The sequence below is a fragment of the Suricata suricatta genome, chromosome 1 (genome assembly GCF_006229205.1).
Source record: "Suricata suricatta isolate VVHF042 chromosome 1, meerkat_22Aug2017_6uvM2_HiC, whole genome shotgun sequence".
In the NCBI taxonomy this organism is placed as follows: domain Eukaryota; kingdom Metazoa; phylum Chordata; class Mammalia; order Carnivora; family Herpestidae; genus Suricata; species Suricata suricatta.
In genome coordinates this window covers 35,253,150-35,273,408 of record NC_043700.1, presented here as the reverse complement: position 1 = coordinate 35,273,408, position 20,259 = coordinate 35,253,150, and the positions used below count along the sequence as shown (strand labels likewise).

The window sequence follows — 20,259 nt, the reverse complement described above, 5'->3', positions numbered from 1 at the left end:
GATGTGCATAATTTGAACTCCCTAAAATGTATAGAAATAGGCCACCTCAGCAAACAGACAGAAGTTGGGTGACTTCCTGTATATCCAGTTGAATCCGAAAGACAGAGGGAGACTGGGTATCTACACTTTGACGTGTTGCCTTTGTATAATTTAGCCTTTACCTCCCCATCCCCACCCAGAACCTCGCCAGGGATTGTCTAGTACTTATATTTATATTGACTGGTACAGCACTCAAGCCCTAAATGATTCAATTTAGAAGAGATAAGAAAACTCTTGGTCACTTCTAATGCAAAGAGCATCCATCCATTCATTCTTTCATTTAGCAAAAGGCATGGGGTATAAACTGCGTGAGCACCACCAGGCAAGGGGCTGACTCAGCCAAGTGTAGTCGTATACAATGTTACATTACAGAGTGAGGAAGTCAAGGGAGATGCTCACAGGGTGCTCTGAACATATTTTTGTCCTTAGATCAACTGTGGTGATTCTACCAGGAAAGAAACAAGAATAGGAGAGAGGTATTACTCTAAACTCTTGCTCAAGACATCTTAGCCAACAGTCTACAAATAGCTACTGAGAACTTGCTCCTTCACAAACATTATGCAGGACATGAAGGGGTTGTTGAAAATGGCTCTCATGTCAGGTAATTCTTAGAAACCAAGTTTCGGAGACTGACTTCTTTTAATTGTCTCAGCATTAGAACAACTTGAATTTACTATAGTTCCTCTAAGCTGGCTATAGATCCTTGATCTTCTGTTCAAAATACTGGAGGTTGCATGTATTGTGAGAGTCAGAAATTTAGGAGTTTAGCTATGTAATTAGGTCTGTATACTATATAAAACAGGTCATGTTTTAATAAAAAATGAATCATGAAGAAAAATTTGAATTTTAGAAGTTTTTTATTTTTTCTGATGGAAACAAGGGGTTGTGGACCAGTATTTGAGAAGACAGCACACACCAAAGTATCCAGTATTGACATGTAAGTACTATGATCTATTTTCTCTTATGCATGCACACACACGAGTGTGCACACACAAGATTATAAGACACTGTTTAAGAAATGTCTAGTGAATTGTGCGGTTAGCAGGTGCTTTGAGTTTAGAGGAGGGAGAACCACTTGCTTGGTTTTCCAAGGTCTCACAGAATGGATGGGGCCGAACAGCACCCACAGGCCAGGTGTTTAGCCAAGAGGAGAGGGATGGTGGCCCAGGCCAGGTTGGTACCATTCAAAGTTAGGCAGTGCTGTGTATATGAGTTTCTGCTAGGGACAAGGGATCAGAATTGTTATTTAATTTTTGTAATATAAATTTATAGCATTAGCTGCTATTTTGGAGAAACTTTTATATCTTGGTGAAATGGGGAAATTGATTAGGGGTTTAGAAAGTGCCAAGTACAATGAGAAAGAATGAAATCTGGCCATTTGCAGCAACATGGATGGAATTGGAGAGTATGATGCTAAGTGAAATAAGTCAGCCAGAGAAAGACAGATACCATGTATTTTCACTCATATGTGGATCTTGAGAAACTTAACAGAAAACCATGGGGGAGAGGAAGGGCAGAAAAATGTACAGACAGGGAGGGAGGCAAACTCTCAAAAAAAAAAAAAAGAGAGAGACTCTTAAAGTGGGCTATGGGCATTGAGGAGGGCACTTGTTGGGATGAGCACTGGGTGTTGTATGGAAACCAATTTTACAATAAATTGTATTTTTAAAAAGTGCCAAGTTATTATTATTTCCTTCTGCCTCATAGATGAAGATATGGCATTGCAGTTACTGCCGACAAAATAATTGGCTTTATTGCTGTGGGATGTAGTGTGTGACTTTCTTTTATGTAAATATCTAGGAAGACTATTGTATAGTCACTTCAAATAAAATCTGGCAATATTTGTGTTAGTGGTTCTCAACATTGTCTGCACTTTGGAAACATGGATCAAGGTGCTTTGGGAGGAGGGCCTTAAAGCATCCTGCTGCCTGACTCCTACCCAGAGATTCAGATATAATTGAACAGAATTGGTGTGGGGACAGCCTGGACATAGAGATTTTTAAAGCTCCTGCTGAGTCTAATGTTCGCCTAAGGTTGAAAACTACTGGTTTTGATGAATGAACTCTTGGTTTTAAGTTGTACGTAGAGGAGGTGAAGTCAGTATTTAGCTAAATATTCTTGCAATTAGAATAAAAACATAAAGCATGAAATTTAAATAAAAATGAACTATACATCAGCCAGAGTGTTTTGTTATAAACATGTTTTCAGACCAAACCATAATCTTTACCCTATTTTGTATTCATTTTATTGGAATAATATACATTTGCCAAAGAACTACGGGTGTTAGAGTCTATGCTCACACACAGATTTAGCATTATGATCTGGAAATTGCTCTCTTCCCATATAATCTCGCTATTTGGCATTCAGTCAAAGCCATAAAAGAGAAAGAGCAAGCTTGTACAATTTTGTTCCATCCCCACATTATGGGCTTTAAAGAGATGGTGACCCTGAATTTTACCCTTGTGGAAACCAGAGACATCAGAGATCTGCCAGAGGTGACACAGCTCAGGTGGTGATGGAATCCAACCCAACCTTGATTTCTGACTTTGATCCCACACAGGTTCCACCCCCTCATGCTGGTACCTTTTCTTGCCCTTACAAGAAATATAAACTTGATTGGGATTGATGAGGACAACTGGAAATAGGAGCATAAGAAAAATTAAACTTTGGGGCTATACACTGGGTAGTGGAATTATTAAGGAGGAGAAGCTATAATACAGATGCAGCGTTAACCTATTTTCTTGTGTGAGAGATAAGATTATCTTATTTGATGGATATTTGTTGTGCATCACTCCTGCCGGAAAGTAGTATAAGAGATATCAATAGATAAAATTGACTCAGATGTTTTCTTAGGGCCCAGTTTGGAGAAAAGTGAGCTTTGCTTCAAGAATAAATGTTCATTCTGATCGCAAACATTTGATATGTTTTCCTTGCCATGAAAAACAATAGATGGATATAAATCCTCAGAAATTGATAGGGTTGCAGGAAACTTTGGAAACGAGATCCAATTTCCTTCTGAAAAGTGGGTAGAAGTCCTTTTACATACAGGTCACCTGAGTATTTATAGCTTTTATTAGCATTTCTAAGTCATAACAGAATGATACCGGGTGGCAGCTGGTGTGCTATGGCCCACTTTTGAGCTTTATTTTCACATGGTGATATATGACTGAATCTAGTAATGAGGCTCTTAAGAGATGTACTATTTCTCTATGTCTCTATAGAAATAATACCATTAAGTTTCATCCAAGGTAGCTGAAACTTCTTCATTTGGTGAAATCTCTAGGTAGAGAAGAAAAGACTTTTTCAAGATATTGCCACAATACAGTCATTCCTTGACTCAAAATGTTATTTAGCATGTATTTATTTGAAAGTTATTTAATATGAAAAAAGCCCACATAAAACTGATTTGAAAGGTTGGGGAGTTGATTAAGTATTTAATTATTATGGAGGCTCCAGATTTCAGCTTTTCTTTGGAATGACACTAATATTCATGGTTTTGCCAAGTCTACTCCACATTACAGAGGCAAAGAATGAACAGAAGGTACTGCTATATTGCATTATGACTAATGGGCCATATGAGAATTTAAATATCTTTCTTCTGTAAAATATTTGGATTAGAACCTTTTCCAAATTTAAATTAAATCCCATGTAAGACAAAGATGACTGAGGTCTAGAAAACTATCTAAATTTGCTTATTATAAAATTACTTAAGAAGTATAAAAAGAGTCTTTAGAGATATTATAAGAAACATTGGCCTTGGAAATTAAGGATTTGGCTTGGAGTCTTGTCTTTGCCATAACTAGATATGTCACCATCAGTAAATCATGTGGCATCTGTGAGGTTCATCAGGTGAGAAATGGGACAGTAATCCAAGGCATAGCTATTTGGAGGATGAAATCACATTGTATGTTGTAATGCAGAAGAAAGTTATTTTTACTTTTTGTTAGTAAACTCCTTCAAGTTAGTTTTTTTTTTTTTTTTAATTTCAGGACCAAAAATAACTGAAAGCTCACAATGGAATGTGTTAAGTTAATAGCTAGGGCTGTGCAATCTCAAAATAGTGATATCATGCCTTTTCAGTTTAGATAAGCAACATCTGCTCTATGCTGTTTGTCTTTTGGTCTTTCAAAACAATATACTTTCAACATCAATTTTAGCAGGTATGGGATGAAAATAACCTATCACAGCAAACAGAAGAAACTGACAATAAAATGAGCACAATTTTGTCATTGGTACAATCCTTGTAACTGAAAGATATGCTTCTATCACTTGATCAAGTCCTTTATGTATTGGTTATTTCTAGTTATAGCACACAAATGTCTAATTCATTCATTCAGAATCTTCGAAGCCATAACTGTTCAACGTTTACTCCAAGTTTTGGCTTTGATTTAATGGATCCCCCCTTTTAAAAAAATTTTTTTTAATAGTTTGTCAAATTGGTTTCCATACAATACCCCGTGCTCTTCCCCACAAGCGCCCTCCTCCATCACCACCACCTCTTTTCCCCCTCCCCCTTCCCCTTCAACCCTCAGTTCCTTTTCAGTATTCAATAGTCTCTCAAGTTTTGCGTCCCTCTCTCTCCCCAACTCTCTTTCCCTCTTCCCCTCCCCCTGGTCCTCCATTAGGTTTCTCCTGTTCTCCTGTTAGACCTATGAGTGCAAACATATGGGATCTGTCCTTCTCCGCCTGGCTTATTTCACTTAGCATGACACCCTCGGGATCCCTTTCTTACCTTCAAGAGTTTATTTTTGAAAATTGTTCTTTCTTCATAAGGAATGGTCTCCTGAACTATCCGGTTTAAGCATAACAACGTGAGAAATCCTATCTCAATAAATTAGGAATTTTTGGTTATATCTCAGCTTCAAAAATGAAGACTGGCAAAAAGTCATTTTCCTGCTTTCAGTAAACTCTGGATTTTGAGCTCTAGAATGAACATGAGACTCTTCCGTCTTCAGAGTGTATTCAGTAATGGACTAATCGGGCCTGTGCTTCTCTCTGGTTCTTTTCCTTCGCAGCAACACCCCTGAACTCACTGAAGCCTCCGAGGGTGGAGACTGCTCCAGTGGTCGCCTCTCCCTATCAAAGAAGAGATTCAGACAGATACTGTGGGCTCTGTGCAGCCTGGTTTAACAATCCTCTTATGGCCCAGCAACATTATGACGGCAAGAAACACAAAAAGAATGCAGCAAGAGTTGCTTTATTAGAACAGCTTGGGACAACTCTGGATATGGGAGAACTAAGAGGTAAGAGAAACGCTTTCAATTTCTGCCACCAAACTGGGCTTTCAGAGAAAGATTGTCTTTTCACAAATTGCATTAATTACTAAGGAAAAATCTAGGCTCGTCTAAAAGGAATAGAGGGCAAAGAAAATGAGCAGAAAACTAGCTTAATTTTTGTAATCTCCTTCATTTCAAAGTCTTTATTTTCATATTTTATTGACTGTTTTTCAGATTGAAGCCACCCAAATATGAACCAGATTTTCTCCTTCTGCTTTATCTTTAAATACCTTTGCTAATGACTGCTTTTGTAGATGAGCAATATGAGAGAAGATGCTAAAAAGACCAAATAGCATTATCTTACTAAACTTTTGTGTTTTATGAATCCAACCCAAACAAAGCAACATATTGACTCTATTTCATAGCTTAAAATAAATTCAACTTCCTTTAATAGAAATATGTAGGAAACTGAGGTAAGACAGTTCTATGTGCCACCGTATGGCCAATACCCAGGTTCCCCACCAAACCCTGGCAGACGTTTCCTCAAGTGATGGAATGCATGCAACATTTGAAACTCGTGTGGGGTTTCACAGAAGCTTCTGAGTGGAGACTTGGGAACCACTGGATGAGGATATTCTTGTGGGTTCTTTAGGAAGACAGTTACCAGTTCATGGCACTTGATAGCATATTATCAACAACTCTTTAAGCATTTTTGATCCCCTAAGCATTTTTGATCAATTGATGTTGGCAGTGGAGAAGAAGGACAGAATCACATATGATATTCTTCTCTGAGAAGATACATTTTCTCAGAAAAATAGTTTTGCAAAGGGTGCTATTAATACTGCCCTCCAAGTGCTGTATGGGTTAGGTGAGCTTTGATGGCTGGCTAAGAATCATTGTTCATAATAGCTTTCATAACAAAGTTGGCAATTCAATTTTGAGAATTTTGAGAATGCAATCTGCATTTAAACTGGGTTCTTTGTGTGGAGTCTACAATTGTCTCCCTAACTGGGCTATGAGCCTCCAAAAGGGATTGCTGTAGTCGGGAAATGCCCTGGTACAATTCTAGAGCAGCTGTGGGATTAAAGATCACACTGTGTGAGCTTAAAGAGAACGAAGGACAGGTCACTTCTGATTTTGTTGATTGGGGAAGACCTCACCCAGGAAAGGGATTTGAGTGGAAAGTGGACATGTGGGTAGCATTTCAGCAGGCACTCCATGTGAGCACATGCAAAGAGACAGGAAAACATAAGCTGTAGCAGGCAAATAAACACATCATAATGGAAAAATCCTCTAATGCTGTATAGATTTAAGATAAGAGGTCTATTCGTACATCTATAGAGCTTGATTAGAGATGGATTTTTCCAAGATATGTAATTAAGAACGACAAATAAGAACAAACATTAAAAACATTTTATGTGGGGTTTGTTTTTAGCTATAGAAAAACAACATGGGGCTTTGTGTTTCGGAATGTTGGATAATTGTATCGCAAAGGCTTTTGAATTGTCGATGCTATTGCTTTTTGTTGGGGGATTTCTTATATCCTCAGTCTATGTCTTGTTAAAAAAAATACAGCAAGAGTCTTTCCATAGCTGAAGGCCTTCCCGAAACTCGCTGTACTGGCAGATAACAAGTTGGCTCAGTGACTCCTTCACAGCAGGGCACTGAAGGAGAAAAATAGGGCTTTATTTATATTTTGTGCCAGATATTATGACTTGTAGAAGAATTATCTCTAGAGCACATTCTTCTTGTCTATTTTGAATTATCAGTGCTGCATCTTTTATGTACAACCACATCTTAATGACTTGGGCGTCTGAATTCTGTAACATTTGAGCAGCTTGTCTTTTATACAGAAGACAAAAAGGGCTGCTCTTTGACTTGATAACTCAATGTGACTATGACTCAGTAGCACATGAGAGGCGATTAGCATTGAACACAATGTCCTTGAAACCAACCTTTCTACCCACCCCAGGTGACATCTTGATATATGTTTATTCAGGCATTAAATATTGCAAAAGCTTGAAGAATAAAGCACTGATGATAAACTAGTGCTTTTAAACAGATGCTTGCATGCACACGCGCGCACACACACACACGTGCACTCACATACCCTCCAAACCTCTATTTCTAGAATGCTTCCAATGTATTATCAATCAATTACTAAGGACAAAACTACTAAGTAGCAAATATAGGTATGCCTATAACTTTTTAAAAACTGGTGCCATGCAGCTAGAGCACAATATGGCAGTGTTGCAAGCTTTTACTCTTTCATAGAACTCAGTTTTTAAAACAGAACAACATTGACTTATTTATTAGGGCTTTCCTGATTTTCTGTCTTCTTCCCTACTCCTATAGATTGTTAGCAACTTGAAAACAGACATTTATGTCTGTTTTGCTCACTGACGTGTTCAAAATTCCTAGAACAATGACAGACACATAGTAGATTCTCAATCATTGCTGAATAAATCGAGAAAGCAAAAATTTAATCACCTAAAAGCCTACATTCTTAAGATGATAATCATTTATGCTTCTTTTTAAAAAATGTTTTTAAATTTATTTTAAGAAAAAGAGTGAAAGACAGCAGGGGAGGGGTGGAGAGTGAAAAGGAGAGAGGAAAAGAGAGAGGGGAGGGAGAGAGGGAAGGAGGGAGAGAGAGAATCTCAATCAGTCTCTGTGCTATCAGTCCAGAGCCCAATGAGGGGCTTGAACTTATAAACTGTGAGATCATAACCTGAGCCTGAATCAAGAGGTAAATGCTTAACCAACTGAGCCACTCAGGTACCACAATAATCATTTTTACTTCTAAAAGGATCCTGACTGAATAATTTTTTACAAGAAATTATTTATGATTTATTGTCTAATTTTTTAAAATGATGTCTATTTTATATACTGTGAAATGCAGGTATTGTTATATAGTTCTGAGGATATTGACAATGCAAACATCTGTCTAACCCACAGCCTATCAAGATATATAATTTATCCATCCTGAGAAAAATCCCTGTGCCCCTTCCCAGTCAACCCCAGGGAACCACTTTTCCTATTTTTTCACCTAAATTAGTTTTGCCTATTTTTAAACTTCATATAAATGGAGGAGATGTATGTATTTTGTGTGTGTGTCTAGCTTCTCTTACATAACATATTTTTTTTCAAATGTATCCATTTGATGCATATAAAACAGAGTAGCCCCTTGCTCTTCATTGCTGAGTAGTTTCTACTAACAAAAGTTCCACAATTTATCTATTCTCCTCTTGATTTTTATTGTGTGTAAGCTATTTCAAATAAGGCTTTTATGAACATTATTTTTTTGGTCAACATTTGTTGTACTTATCTTGGTAAACATCTAGGAGAAGAATTGCTGGGTCATAAAGTTGGGTATGTTTTTAACTATGTAAGAAATGGTCAAAATATTTTCTGAAGTAGCTGCATTATTTTGCATCCCCCAAAGCAACATATACAACTTCCATATTCCCACTAGGGCTTGGTTTTGTCAGTTTTCAAAATTTTGGCCATTCTAGTGGGTGTAGAAAAGTATTTCACTCTGGCTTTAGTTTGAATTTACATTGTTGACTAATGATGTCAAACACTCTTTTTTTTAGTTTTATTTATTTGAGAGAGAGAGAGAGTGAGAGAGAGAGAGAGAAGAGGGGGTGAATATCTGACATAGGACTCAAATCCACTGAGCTGAAATCAAGAGTCAAACTCTCAACTGACTGAGCCACCCAGGCACCCTCTCAAACACTTTTTTAATGTGCTTATTGGTCATTCGTATATCTTCCTTTGGGAGGTATCTGTTCATGTCTTTTTTGTACTTTTAAAAAATGTTGGTTTGTCTTTTTATTACTGAGTAATAGGTAGGAGCTTTTCATATATTATCAATACAAATTCTGTCAGATATATGCATTGCAAATATGTTCTCCTAGTCTACTACCTCTTGGCTATTCATTTCTTTAAATAATGTCTGGTGAACAAACATTATGAAATTATAAAAATCTGATTAATCTTTTTTCCCCTTTTATGATCATTGCTTTTTGGATCACATCTAAAAACTCTTCGCTTGCACCCATAATCAAAGATATTCTTACATGTTTTCTTTTACAAATTTCAGTTTTAGCTCTTATAGCTAGGATTATGATGTATCTCTAACTTTTGTGTGTGGTATGAAATAGAAGTTGAGATACATTTTGTTTTCTACACTTACTAAGTTGTTACAGAAAATTTATTGAAAATTTCTTCTTTTCCTCATTGAAAGATCTTGGCACCATTATTGAAAATCGGTTGATTGCCTGTGAGTCTCTTTGTATCCAAGCTATTGTTTTCCACTGATTTGTTTTCCTTTATGCCAGTGCTGCGTTGCGTTGATTCTTTTAGCATTACGAACGTCCTGAAATCAGGTAATGAGGGCTTTCCAGCTTTGCTTGTCTTTCTCAATATTGCTCAGCTGTTCTAAACCATTTGCATCTCTACATAAATTTCAAAATCAGCTTTTCATTTCCTACACAGAAAGCTTATTGGAATATTGAATGGGATTGAATTTAATCTATAGGTCAATTTGGGGAGATGTTTTAAATTTCTTCATAATATTGATTCTTTTAATCCATGAACTTCCTATACCTATTTATTTATGATTGTTTCAATTTCTGTCAGCAACATTCTGTAGTTTTTAGTGTAAAGGTTTAGCACATTATTTAAAAATTTTCCTCAAGTATTCTTTAACACTAATATAAATTATTTTTTGAAATTTTATTTTCATGTGTTGATTTTGATAATGAAAATGCAGTTGAATTTTCTACACTGATCTTGATTCCTGTAACCTATATATAACTTTCCACTCATTATTAATATATAAGAGCACAGAAAATTGCTCCTTTTGTATTTTTGGTATTCACACTATTTAGTCATTGAAAACTACAGAATTTTGTTAGCATTCTTGCCTTCCTTTGCTTCAAGTAGGAAATCAAATTTTAAAAACAAAAATTATTCTTATAGATAAACAAAAAATTTTAAATGTGATTGGCCTAAATGGTTATTACTATGTATAACCTGGCTACTAACTCAACTTTAGAGTTATTTGTTCTAGAAAACAGATGTCTCTACTTCCTAGTTTTAACTTAAAAAAATTGTCACCTTTTTCTGAATATGGAGTCCAATGTAGAAAACAAAAGAGGTCACTGAATTATGAAAGTATAAAATTCAAGTATCACAAAGTATTCAGAGGATTTTATAGTTTAAATTCTTCTTGCTAGTATAAAGCACAGATACCAGACAGTTTCTTATTTAGAAACAGTGGAGGGTAGAAACTATGAAGTTATAGTTAGGTGGAGGTAGAATATACATTTTGTAGACATTATCATTTATTCTTTTAACAGGTGTAGAATGGAAAAAATAGAGTTGTTTCAGTGTTTCAGAGGAAACTAGAAATCTGATGTGATTCTCATCTGAAGACACAGAGAAGAGGAACTCATCTGAAAATTTAATAATGTTTCTGAGCATTATGAGCAGATAGTGTTGGGAAGGACATCAAATGTCATCGAATTATACTCATTTTTTTTTTAACAGAGCAGCGTTCAGAGAAATGACTTGACTGTTTCCCTTCAAAGCTATGGCTAGACCCACAATGCCTGAATGTGTGCACACCAATTTCTAGTGACTCATCATTAACTAACTAGAATACTTAATAATTAACTTAAAACAAAACAGCTCAGTTTGGGGACTTGTCTATTTTTAAATGCATAAAACTTGCTTGGAACTCAAGAACAGAATGGGCACCATCAACTCTCAGTTTTCTGGGAATGAATCACTTACAAAATGCCTTATATAGCTTTAATAAAGGAGTTTTCCCCACAGTCAGGACTCCATCTCAGCTGGAGTGAATATAGAAAGGCAAAGAAATCATATTTACTATTCACAGGGGCCTGGCATTGGGAAGCAAAGTTCTGTGAAGAGAAAACATTCCCAGAGAGGTCACGAGAATTTATTACTCTCTCCATAACACAGTTTCTACTTTTATTAGTGGGAATGGAGATTAATTTTTAAGGGATACAAGAAGCTTATATAGTACTTCAAATCATTAAAGTAGTATGTGAATCCGAAAGAGCAGACCTACCTCAAAATAAGCAGACCACTGGAGTGAGAGACTTTTACTGTTTAACTTATTTCTGCTGTGGTCTTCCAGGTGATAATGGGCTGTCTGTCTCATATTTTGTCCCACTTAATCTTCCCTTGGCTTTTGCTCATAGCTCAGGCCATAGACAGCCTAGTCACCTCATTCCATGGCACTCTTCTACCTTCAGTTATCTAAGATACCTGTGCAGGGGGACTTGGGCACTGGGTCTGCTCCACAGTCTGCTTGGGTGGAAAGAAAGGCACTAGGTAAAAAGTAAACAGTTTTCAAAGGCAACCAGAACAACTATTGCAGTGTAAAGATGACCTCAAAATATACAGGCTAAAAACACCAAAAAAATTTTATTGTATCTCTCGGGTTCTGTGGGGGGAATTTAGGAGAGACTTGGCTGGGCGATTCTAGAAAAAGTAAAAAACTGAATGAAAGAAGAAAGAAAAGATGACTCACTCATGTTGGCAGGAGGCCTCAGTTTTTCTCCTTGTGGTCCTCTCCCAGGGTTTAACATGTTTCTGTTATGGTGGCCGGCTTCCCACAGAGCGAGCCCTTCTGAGAGAGATCAGGTGGAATGCTCGAGGGTCATGTAGCATCACCTGCAACACATTCTGTTCAGTAGAAGTTAATGCCAGACCATAGTCAAGGACTGGTAGAGCATTAACTTCATCTTTTTCTTTTAAAAAACATTTTTAAAAATATTTATTCAGTTTTGAGAGACAGAAAGAGACAGATTATGAGCCAGGGAGTGGCAAAGAGAGACAGTGACACAGAATCTGAAGCAGGATTTGGGCTCTGAACTGTCAGCTCAGAGCCTGATACCGGGCTAAAATTCATAAACCTGACCTGAGCTGAAGTCAGCCACTTAACTGACTGAGCCACTCAGGTGCCCCCAGACTCCATCTTTGAAGAGAGGATTGTTAGAGAATATGGGGACATTTTCAAACCACCACAATCTCCAGAATGCAGGTGGACAACTGACCTGTGTGACAAACCCAATTCTGTCATACCCTTGTAGACTTTAGAGTGAAAACCATCTCATCCACAGGTAGAATTAATATATGCAATAAAAGCATCAAATCAAGTATTTATTTTTGTTTTTGTTTTTTAAACTAAAATCTAACAGATTTCTGCCTATGCTCATGAGAACCAAATCAACAGAAAATAATCTTTCTGTGATCCTCTGCCCAAGGTCCGGGGTTGGCCTGATGCATGGCATGACCATCTGAAGTTTGCTTGAGAATATCCATATTAGTTTTAAGTAATTATTTTTTCATCCAACAACCATAATCCCTTTGTACTTGGGCAATCCTATATGCCTGAGGGATTCCAAAGATCTGGGGACCAAATTAATTGGAGTCAACAACTTGATTGTGGGCTCCCAATCTCCACGTGAGTTCATAGAAACAGAAGTTCCAATTGGGTGACTTGAGGTCAAGTTTTTAGAAACAAAAACTTGTTATATGTTATTGCTTGGTTTCCTCTCTCACTCATTCATTTATTTATTCATTCATTTTTCTATTCATCTACTGATATTGAACTCCTACTGTATACAGGCACAAAGTATTGGAGATACTACAGTGAATGAAAGAAAAAGGTCCTTTTCTTGGGAAGAACACAGAAAATAAAGAAGCAAAACATTTTTAGCCCATGGCAAGTGCTAAAGGGAAAAAAAGTGAGGTGATAAAGAGATAATGAAATAGGTGATAGCTTCCTTTACATGGGATGGTTAGTGATAGCCTTTCAGAGAAGCTGACATATGGAACTGTGACCTGAATGAGGGGGAGGAACCAGTCATGAAGCACCTGCTCATTCTTTGCAGAGGTACTAGCAGGTGCAAAGGGCCCTGTGTGGAGAAATGGCATAGCACATCTGAGGACTGAAGGCAGGCAGAGTGCCTGAAGCTGATAAGAAGGGTAAACAGTGAGATGGGGTTTAGATAGAGTCACACTGTGCAGATCTTAATAGGTCATGAGGTTTTGATTTATTCTAAGTGCACATAGGTGTTTGCAGCTCATCTTGCTTGTGAATCCACATGCTCTACTTTTTCTCTTCTGAAGGGCGTGGTTCATTTCCACTCTAGGTCACCTCTCTTCCCTCTGTCTACTACCTGCTGATGTTGCTCCTGTAATTCCTGCAAATACATCCTTTACATACTTCCTTTGGTCAAGGAGGCATTTCTTATTGCTGCTAGCAGGATTTTAGGGTGGCAAAACTTTCTGGGAAGAGATATATCATTCATTCATGGTTTTCAGGGTTACTAAACAAAACCAACCCTGGAGTCCCTTTAATGTTTAAAGGCAAGAACATGGTGTCTTTCATGGCTGTATGTGGGTAAGTGCTTTGAGGAAGAGAAATTTCCTAACAGTCATTGAGTTGAGGAGGAAACTAAACTCAGGAATAGCATTTTGACCACTGCAGGATAGCAGGGGTATTAAATGGGAATGCATTAGATGCATTTGGCCATGTGAGGGGCAGTTTATTCATGGGAAAATGAACTTGACAAGTATCCACTAAAGTCTTCATTTTAGAACAGAGGATTCTGGTCACTGATTAAGCCTTGTCTAATTGGGCAAGCAGAAGACCCAGACAGTCAAGTAAAGGAAAGGTGAAGGTTGCAGTGGGAATGGAGCAGTGAAGACGTTAGAATTTGAGGTCAGTGGAGTAAGGTGAGCCTTGAAAGACAACTAGGAGATATTCAGTTTAGGTAGCTGAGTGGGATGAAGTTGCAGGCTGAGGACAGAGCCTATGAAAAGGCAGCAAGGGTTGCAGGGCCCCTTTCAGAAGACATGGTGTGGCTGGAACTTCAGGCCAGGTTTGGGAATAATGAGAGAAGTAGCTAGAGAATGAGACTCAGATCATGGTAGGAGTTGAATCCTTTCATTTAACCCTGAAGGCTGTGGGAGTGATTTCAAGATTTTTGGCAGGACATTTGTATTTCTGAAAGTAGTCTCTATAGACAGCTGTGTGGATGGTGGAATAGAAGGGAACTAGACAGAAGACAGGGAGATTTATTGGAAGGCTATTCATTTAACCTAGTGAGAATTATGCTAACTTCAATGAAAGAAAATAGCAGTGAGCATAACGGAACAGAATAAGAAAGAAAATTGGGTGTGAGTTCAACAGAATTTGGTGGACAGTTGGTTTTTCAAAGCCCCTGACAGCTGCCTTTTCTGTGTAGACATAGGGCCTGTCCGTGATTTACTCTTAGCTTGCCATGCCACATTCTAGATCCTGGGAGAGTCTTCTTCTGAAGTATGAATCCCAGCACTGAGCACTGGATGATGTCAGACCTAATACTTTTAACCCAGTTTGGGTCTTATTAAAATTTCTTGAGGGCAGGGTGGTCCATGTCTTATTTTTCTTTGGATCACTGACAGAATCCAAAACAGTATATTGTTGATAGAAGGTCCTGGATGAATGAATATCTAAGGATTTGAATGGTCTTACCCTGTTAACCAATGTAAAGACTGAATTCCATATTTTTCTATTTCTAGGTACAATCAGAATTATGGGTCTCAAATTGATGATTAAACATTTCATAGTGCTGAATATTTGATAAAAAAATTACTATGTTAAGTGAGGTGCATTTTTATTGCATTTAATAAGTTAAAACAAAAACAGTAGTTCATTCTTTGTACTAATATCTAATTTCAATCTCTGAAAGCTGTATGTATTTTAGCTAGTTAAGAATCAGCAGAAAATAGGACCTTTAAGCGGATATGATAATTATAGAACACAATTCTAAATTGAATGGTAGGGGAAGAGGTGCCAGAAGAAAATACTCAGCTTAGATTACACCTGGTTATTTTTGCATTATTATTTTTAATGTGTTTTGACACTTCAGCTATTGCATATAGACTCATTTTGATCTTCAGAGCCCACATTTTGGGTTAGATAATTAAACTGCTTAAATGGCTCATGTTCCTGTCATTTTATTGAAGTGGGAAAATAGTGTGATATAGAAGAGATCATTTTCTTTCATTCATTCATTCATTCATTCATTCATTCATTCATTCACAGTTACTAAGTATCTATTATATGCTGGTTTTGTGCCTGAAGTTATCAAGAATATTGAAATGTCTGACTCATCTTCTACATCTCAAGGGTTTAGAATCTGAAGAAGGGGAGGAGAGGAAGATAATACCTTTATGGAAATAAATATAACACAAAATATGAAAAAGAAATGAGAGCTTAGGAGTTTCAAATGCTTAGGGATTTGAAAATCAAGCAGAAATGTTTTCCAACTTGGAGTTAGCATCAGACGTGTGGAAATTGGAGACCAGATTCTTTATAGCCAAGAGATCAGCATGACCAAAGGCATGGAGACATGGGAAAAGTGTGAACAAAATTAGCAATCAAGTTCAGTGAGTATAAAGTATAAGTGAGATAGAGCTGGGAAGACAGATCCAAACCAAATTATACATAGCCTTGCATGTCTGGTATCAGGCAAAACTGAACTTTTTCAATAGCCACTGACTTTTTTTTTTTTTTTTTTGAGTAGGGAAATGGCCCATTTCATGTATGCTTTAAGGGGGGATTACTGTGTGATGGACTGAAGAGGGGAGATTCAAGAGGCCAAAAAACCAGATGGAATAATGCAGAGGCCTGTATGAAAAGCCTGGAGAGGACTGGAGGGGCTGGGGAAGGAGGTGGGCAGTAAAAGATATATCTCTTTCTGTAGCAATCAGCATGCTCTTCCGCTCAACAAAATTCAAGAGAGCAGGAGCATTAGAATTCTGAAAGACACCTTGGCAAGGTCTTTGGAACACTAATAGGAAAAAATATAAATTTAATGAGTAATATGAGTAATAGCTTAAATTTGTGCTCAATCTCAAATCCAACAAGGAATGTGGTTGAACATTCACAGTAGTCTATTTACATCCTGTAGGGCAATTCTTTCCTCAGCTGAGACAGACTCTTACCCATTACTGTTATTAATGAAGCTAATAAATGGAACATTGTCTAAAGAAGCTTGGTTAACTCTTTATCATCACTGACTAGGTTTCAAAAAAGATGAGCTTGGCTTTTAAAATGGAATCATTTGGCCTCCATTTATGCATTGTGGACACACTCGTTAAATAGAAAACTACATACCAACTTGGATTTCTAATTTGAATTGGCTAATACATTAGAAACAGCCTCAAATTTGATGTATAGAACCAGTGTCCTTGGCTGTGAGATGTTGAACAAGAAAGGGACAAAAACAACATCAAAACACACCCACCAAAATCCAAGTCACTTAAATGATCCATAGTTGCCAATTTGGGCTACCTTGAGGAAGCTGACAGTATTATGTGAGGCTGCTAACCAGGTCCTTTTTTTCCCTCAGTACCTTAAGGCCCTTCTTCAGTATTGATTGAAGGTCTCTACTGTTTAGTTTAAGCTCAAAAACTATGGTAGTATTTTGTGAGAGCTCAGCACAATGTTTTCCTAAGGCTCTAGGAATGTGTATCTGTTATGTTGGCTCTCAGTAGCTGTGGGCTTTTTAGTAGCATGCACTCATTTGACAAAAGCAAGGATGCTTGTGAAAAAAGGCAAAATCAGGAGAAATCTGTCCTTCAACAAACAGGGAACTATTTTATTTGTTTCTAAAATCTTAGCTTTAACTCCATACAAAAAAAGCGGTCCTAAGTCTTTTATTTTAAAGGTGGTACAGGGGCGCCTGGATGGCTCAGTCGGTTGAGCATCTGGCTTCGGCTCAGGTCATGATCTTGCTTTCGTGGGTTTGAGCCCAGCATCAGGCTCTGTGCTGACAGCGAGCTCGGAGCCTGGAACCTGGAGCCTGCCTTCAGATTCTGTGTCTCCCTCTCTCTCTGACCCTCCCCTGCTCGTGCTGTCTCCCTCTGTCTCTCAAAAAAAAATTTTTTTTTAAATTAAAGCTGGTACAGATGGACCGGATTTTTCTGCAGTAGATGGGACTCTATAAAGTTGATTATAAGTTGATATTAAAACATATGAAACAAATGTCAGGTTTACTCAAAGTAGAACATACCTACTGGTGTTTTTGTCCACTATCTTATTTTGACTAATTTTTAAGGAGCACTTACCATGTGATAGACATTGTGATAAATGCTGGAATATAAAGATGACATCATACTGGAAAATAAAAGAAGACATTCTTCTGTCTTCAAGAAGTCCACAGCATAGTAATTGCTGTGGCAAGTGAAATATTGCAAAAGGCTTTCTATTTGAAGTGTTTTGGTGTATCTTCTCTATGTAAATTAATAGATATATGGGAAAAAAAGAAACGGATAAAAGTGGAGTCCATTCTACACTTTCAATCTATTTTTCAAAGAGATTCTGCTACTGACAATTATCATCTCCTGTGAATGTTTCCTCAAGAACATGGGGATTTTATATTTGAGGTTGAGGTAAGGAAGGCATCAGCAGGCATCTTGATAAATTGTGTTTGGAACCTTTGTATGGCTGTATGCCCAGGACCAAAGCTGCTACATAAAATGAAGAAATTCAATCTTGTAGATTTTTTTTTTTTTACAGTGGAGTCACCTGGAAGAAAGATCTCTTTTTTTTACTCAACCATTAGTCATTCAATAAGTACTTACTAGGTGATTATTATGTTACAGACATCATGTTCAATGCTGGAGATGCAGTATTGAAGAAAGCACAGTCCTTGCCTTCAGGAAACTTTTATGCTAGTAGGAAATGCAAGCATTTTAATATTACTTAAAGATTGTGTTTAAAATCCCCCAGTGATTTACATGCCTTTACTGAGAGAAATGGAAAATTTTCTCCTAAAATCTTGGAAAAACCTTTTTAACTTAAAAATACACAGCAATAAAACTAAAGATTTCTTTGGAAATATAGAAGCTGGTGGTGTGCTGCCAATAAAAACGTTATTTACCAAAACAGGTCTTTTATTTGGAAGGTGTGTATGATGCCTACATTAGCTAAATGGGTTCTTAGACATGAATAATGAACAAAAATATGCAATAATTTGAATTTGGAGTCTGTTTTTACAAAGTATGACAAATAATGATACATTTACTGAAATAGCTAACGGACCAGTGACGTGCTAGCATAGCTTTTCACAGATACCAGCTGGCAAACTGTTAAATGATTTGAAATGAGTTATCAAGCACTGCTGTTTTGTAAATAAGTCTTGATTTCCTTTGCCTTTACATGCGAAAGAGAGGCATCTATTGCTCAACCCTTTTGAACCCTTTTGGGGGTAGCCATGGTTTCACAAAATCCTGGTGAATCATTAAGGTTTAGTACAGTGGACTGAGTCAGAAACCCTGGAGGTGAGTCCTAAAGTCCTGTTACCAAGTAGCAGTGAGATCTTGATGAGTCACTTTATCTCTCTGGGCCTCAGGTTCCTCTCTATAAAATGAAGGTGTTGGGTTGGGTTATCCAAGTGTTTCTTCTCACATTGTCTTCCATTTAGTTTCCATGTGGTTCAGTGTGAATACAAGAGGAGCACTTCCTTGAGTCTGGGTACTAGGGGTAATGGATAGTTTCACCCCCAGGATAGGATTTGGTATATCAGATGGCCCAAGCCGTTTTAATGATGAATTGATCCTACCTTGGGACCCTAAGAGAGAGTTTTATTTTGTCCCCTTTCTATTCCTTTGACCACCTGTGGATTTCCACAGTCCAGGGTCAATGTAAAAATTGATTCAGATGTGTGGTCATAGCAAAAACTTTGGATTTCTGTTTAGCTTGAGTCTGAACAGACTGTATCTTGACTTGCAGCCCTAAGGCAACAGAGAAGACATTTCAAGTTATCCTCCTCATACCTGAGACTTACTGTCAATCCTCAAAAGACAATGCCAACTTTATCTTTTTAGTCATCCCTTTATCTGGTTTCTCTTCTATAGCCCTCCCTTAATTTCAAGTGCACATCTGTAAGGTTCCTATTTTAGTTCTCAGACATAAAAGTTCTTCAGTGGAATCAGTGGTCATTGGCCTCTGCAACATACTGCACACATACACACATGTACCCACACATATATACATGATTGTTTCTAATTATCTCTCACTTTCACCACGTATGGCTGCCATGTGAATGGAATTCACTATTGTTGCTACCCAGTCATGGCGATCTACTCTGGTAATAATGGAGTAACTCTTATCAGATTAACCCCTACTAATAATTATAAACTCTGGTCAAAATATTAAAATTTTTTACTCGAAAGCAATGAACAATATGAACAATGAACAAAAAACAAGCAGGAACTTGAGGAAAGTGAATACTGGGAAAAGGAAAGAACATTGAGTGGTTTTCCCAATTTTTATAGCTTTTAAACTCAGGACTGACCCATGACAGCACCAAGCTAGTTAACCAAAACTTAGATAAAAACCCCTAGTCTTATTGACTTTAGGAATAGAAGGAAGAGTGCTGAGTGGCTCATAGAACTCGGAAGTTAAGGGGCAACTCAAGAAAAGAGAAAGTCACAGAAGGTATGACTCAAATTTAAGTATATACTCTGCTGAAACCTAAGCAACACATCTGTGATGCCAACTCCAAACAGCTTACCTAAGGCTGGAAGTACCCTCCCAACACGTATACCACTGAGAAGACAGAGTTAGGAGGATGAGTTCAGCTAAGTTCACTGCCTGCTTTAAAAATCAATATTCTTTGAAGAAATATAACAAAATCTAGAGTTTACACAAAGAATCATTTCATAATGTCCAGATATAGTATTAAATTAATATCTATGCATATGAAAAAATAGGAAAATGTAACCTATACTCATAATTAAATGCAGTCAATGCAGATAATACTGTGATGATATAGATATGCTTGGAGATATAAAAGAAAATATACTCATAATGAATTAAGAAACAGAAAAAAATGGGCAGAAGATATGAACAGACACTTCTCCAAAGAGGACATCCAGATGGCCTACAGACACATAAAACGATGCT

At 37.3% G+C, this 20,259-nt stretch overlaps 1 protein-coding gene across 1 annotated transcript in view; it reads left to right on the top strand.

Annotated features, from left to right (window-relative positions):
- ZMAT4 (zinc finger matrin-type 4) overlaps window positions 1–20,259 on the top strand; it is a 339,027-nt gene that overhangs the window by 209,431 nt on the left and 109,337 nt on the right. The window contains exon 5 of the mRNA XM_029939109.1: window positions 5,055–5,282. Within this exon, the coding sequence (XP_029794969.1) occupies window positions 5,055–5,282 (228 nt within the window). The remainder of the gene's footprint in view (window positions 1–5,054; window positions 5,283–20,259) is intronic.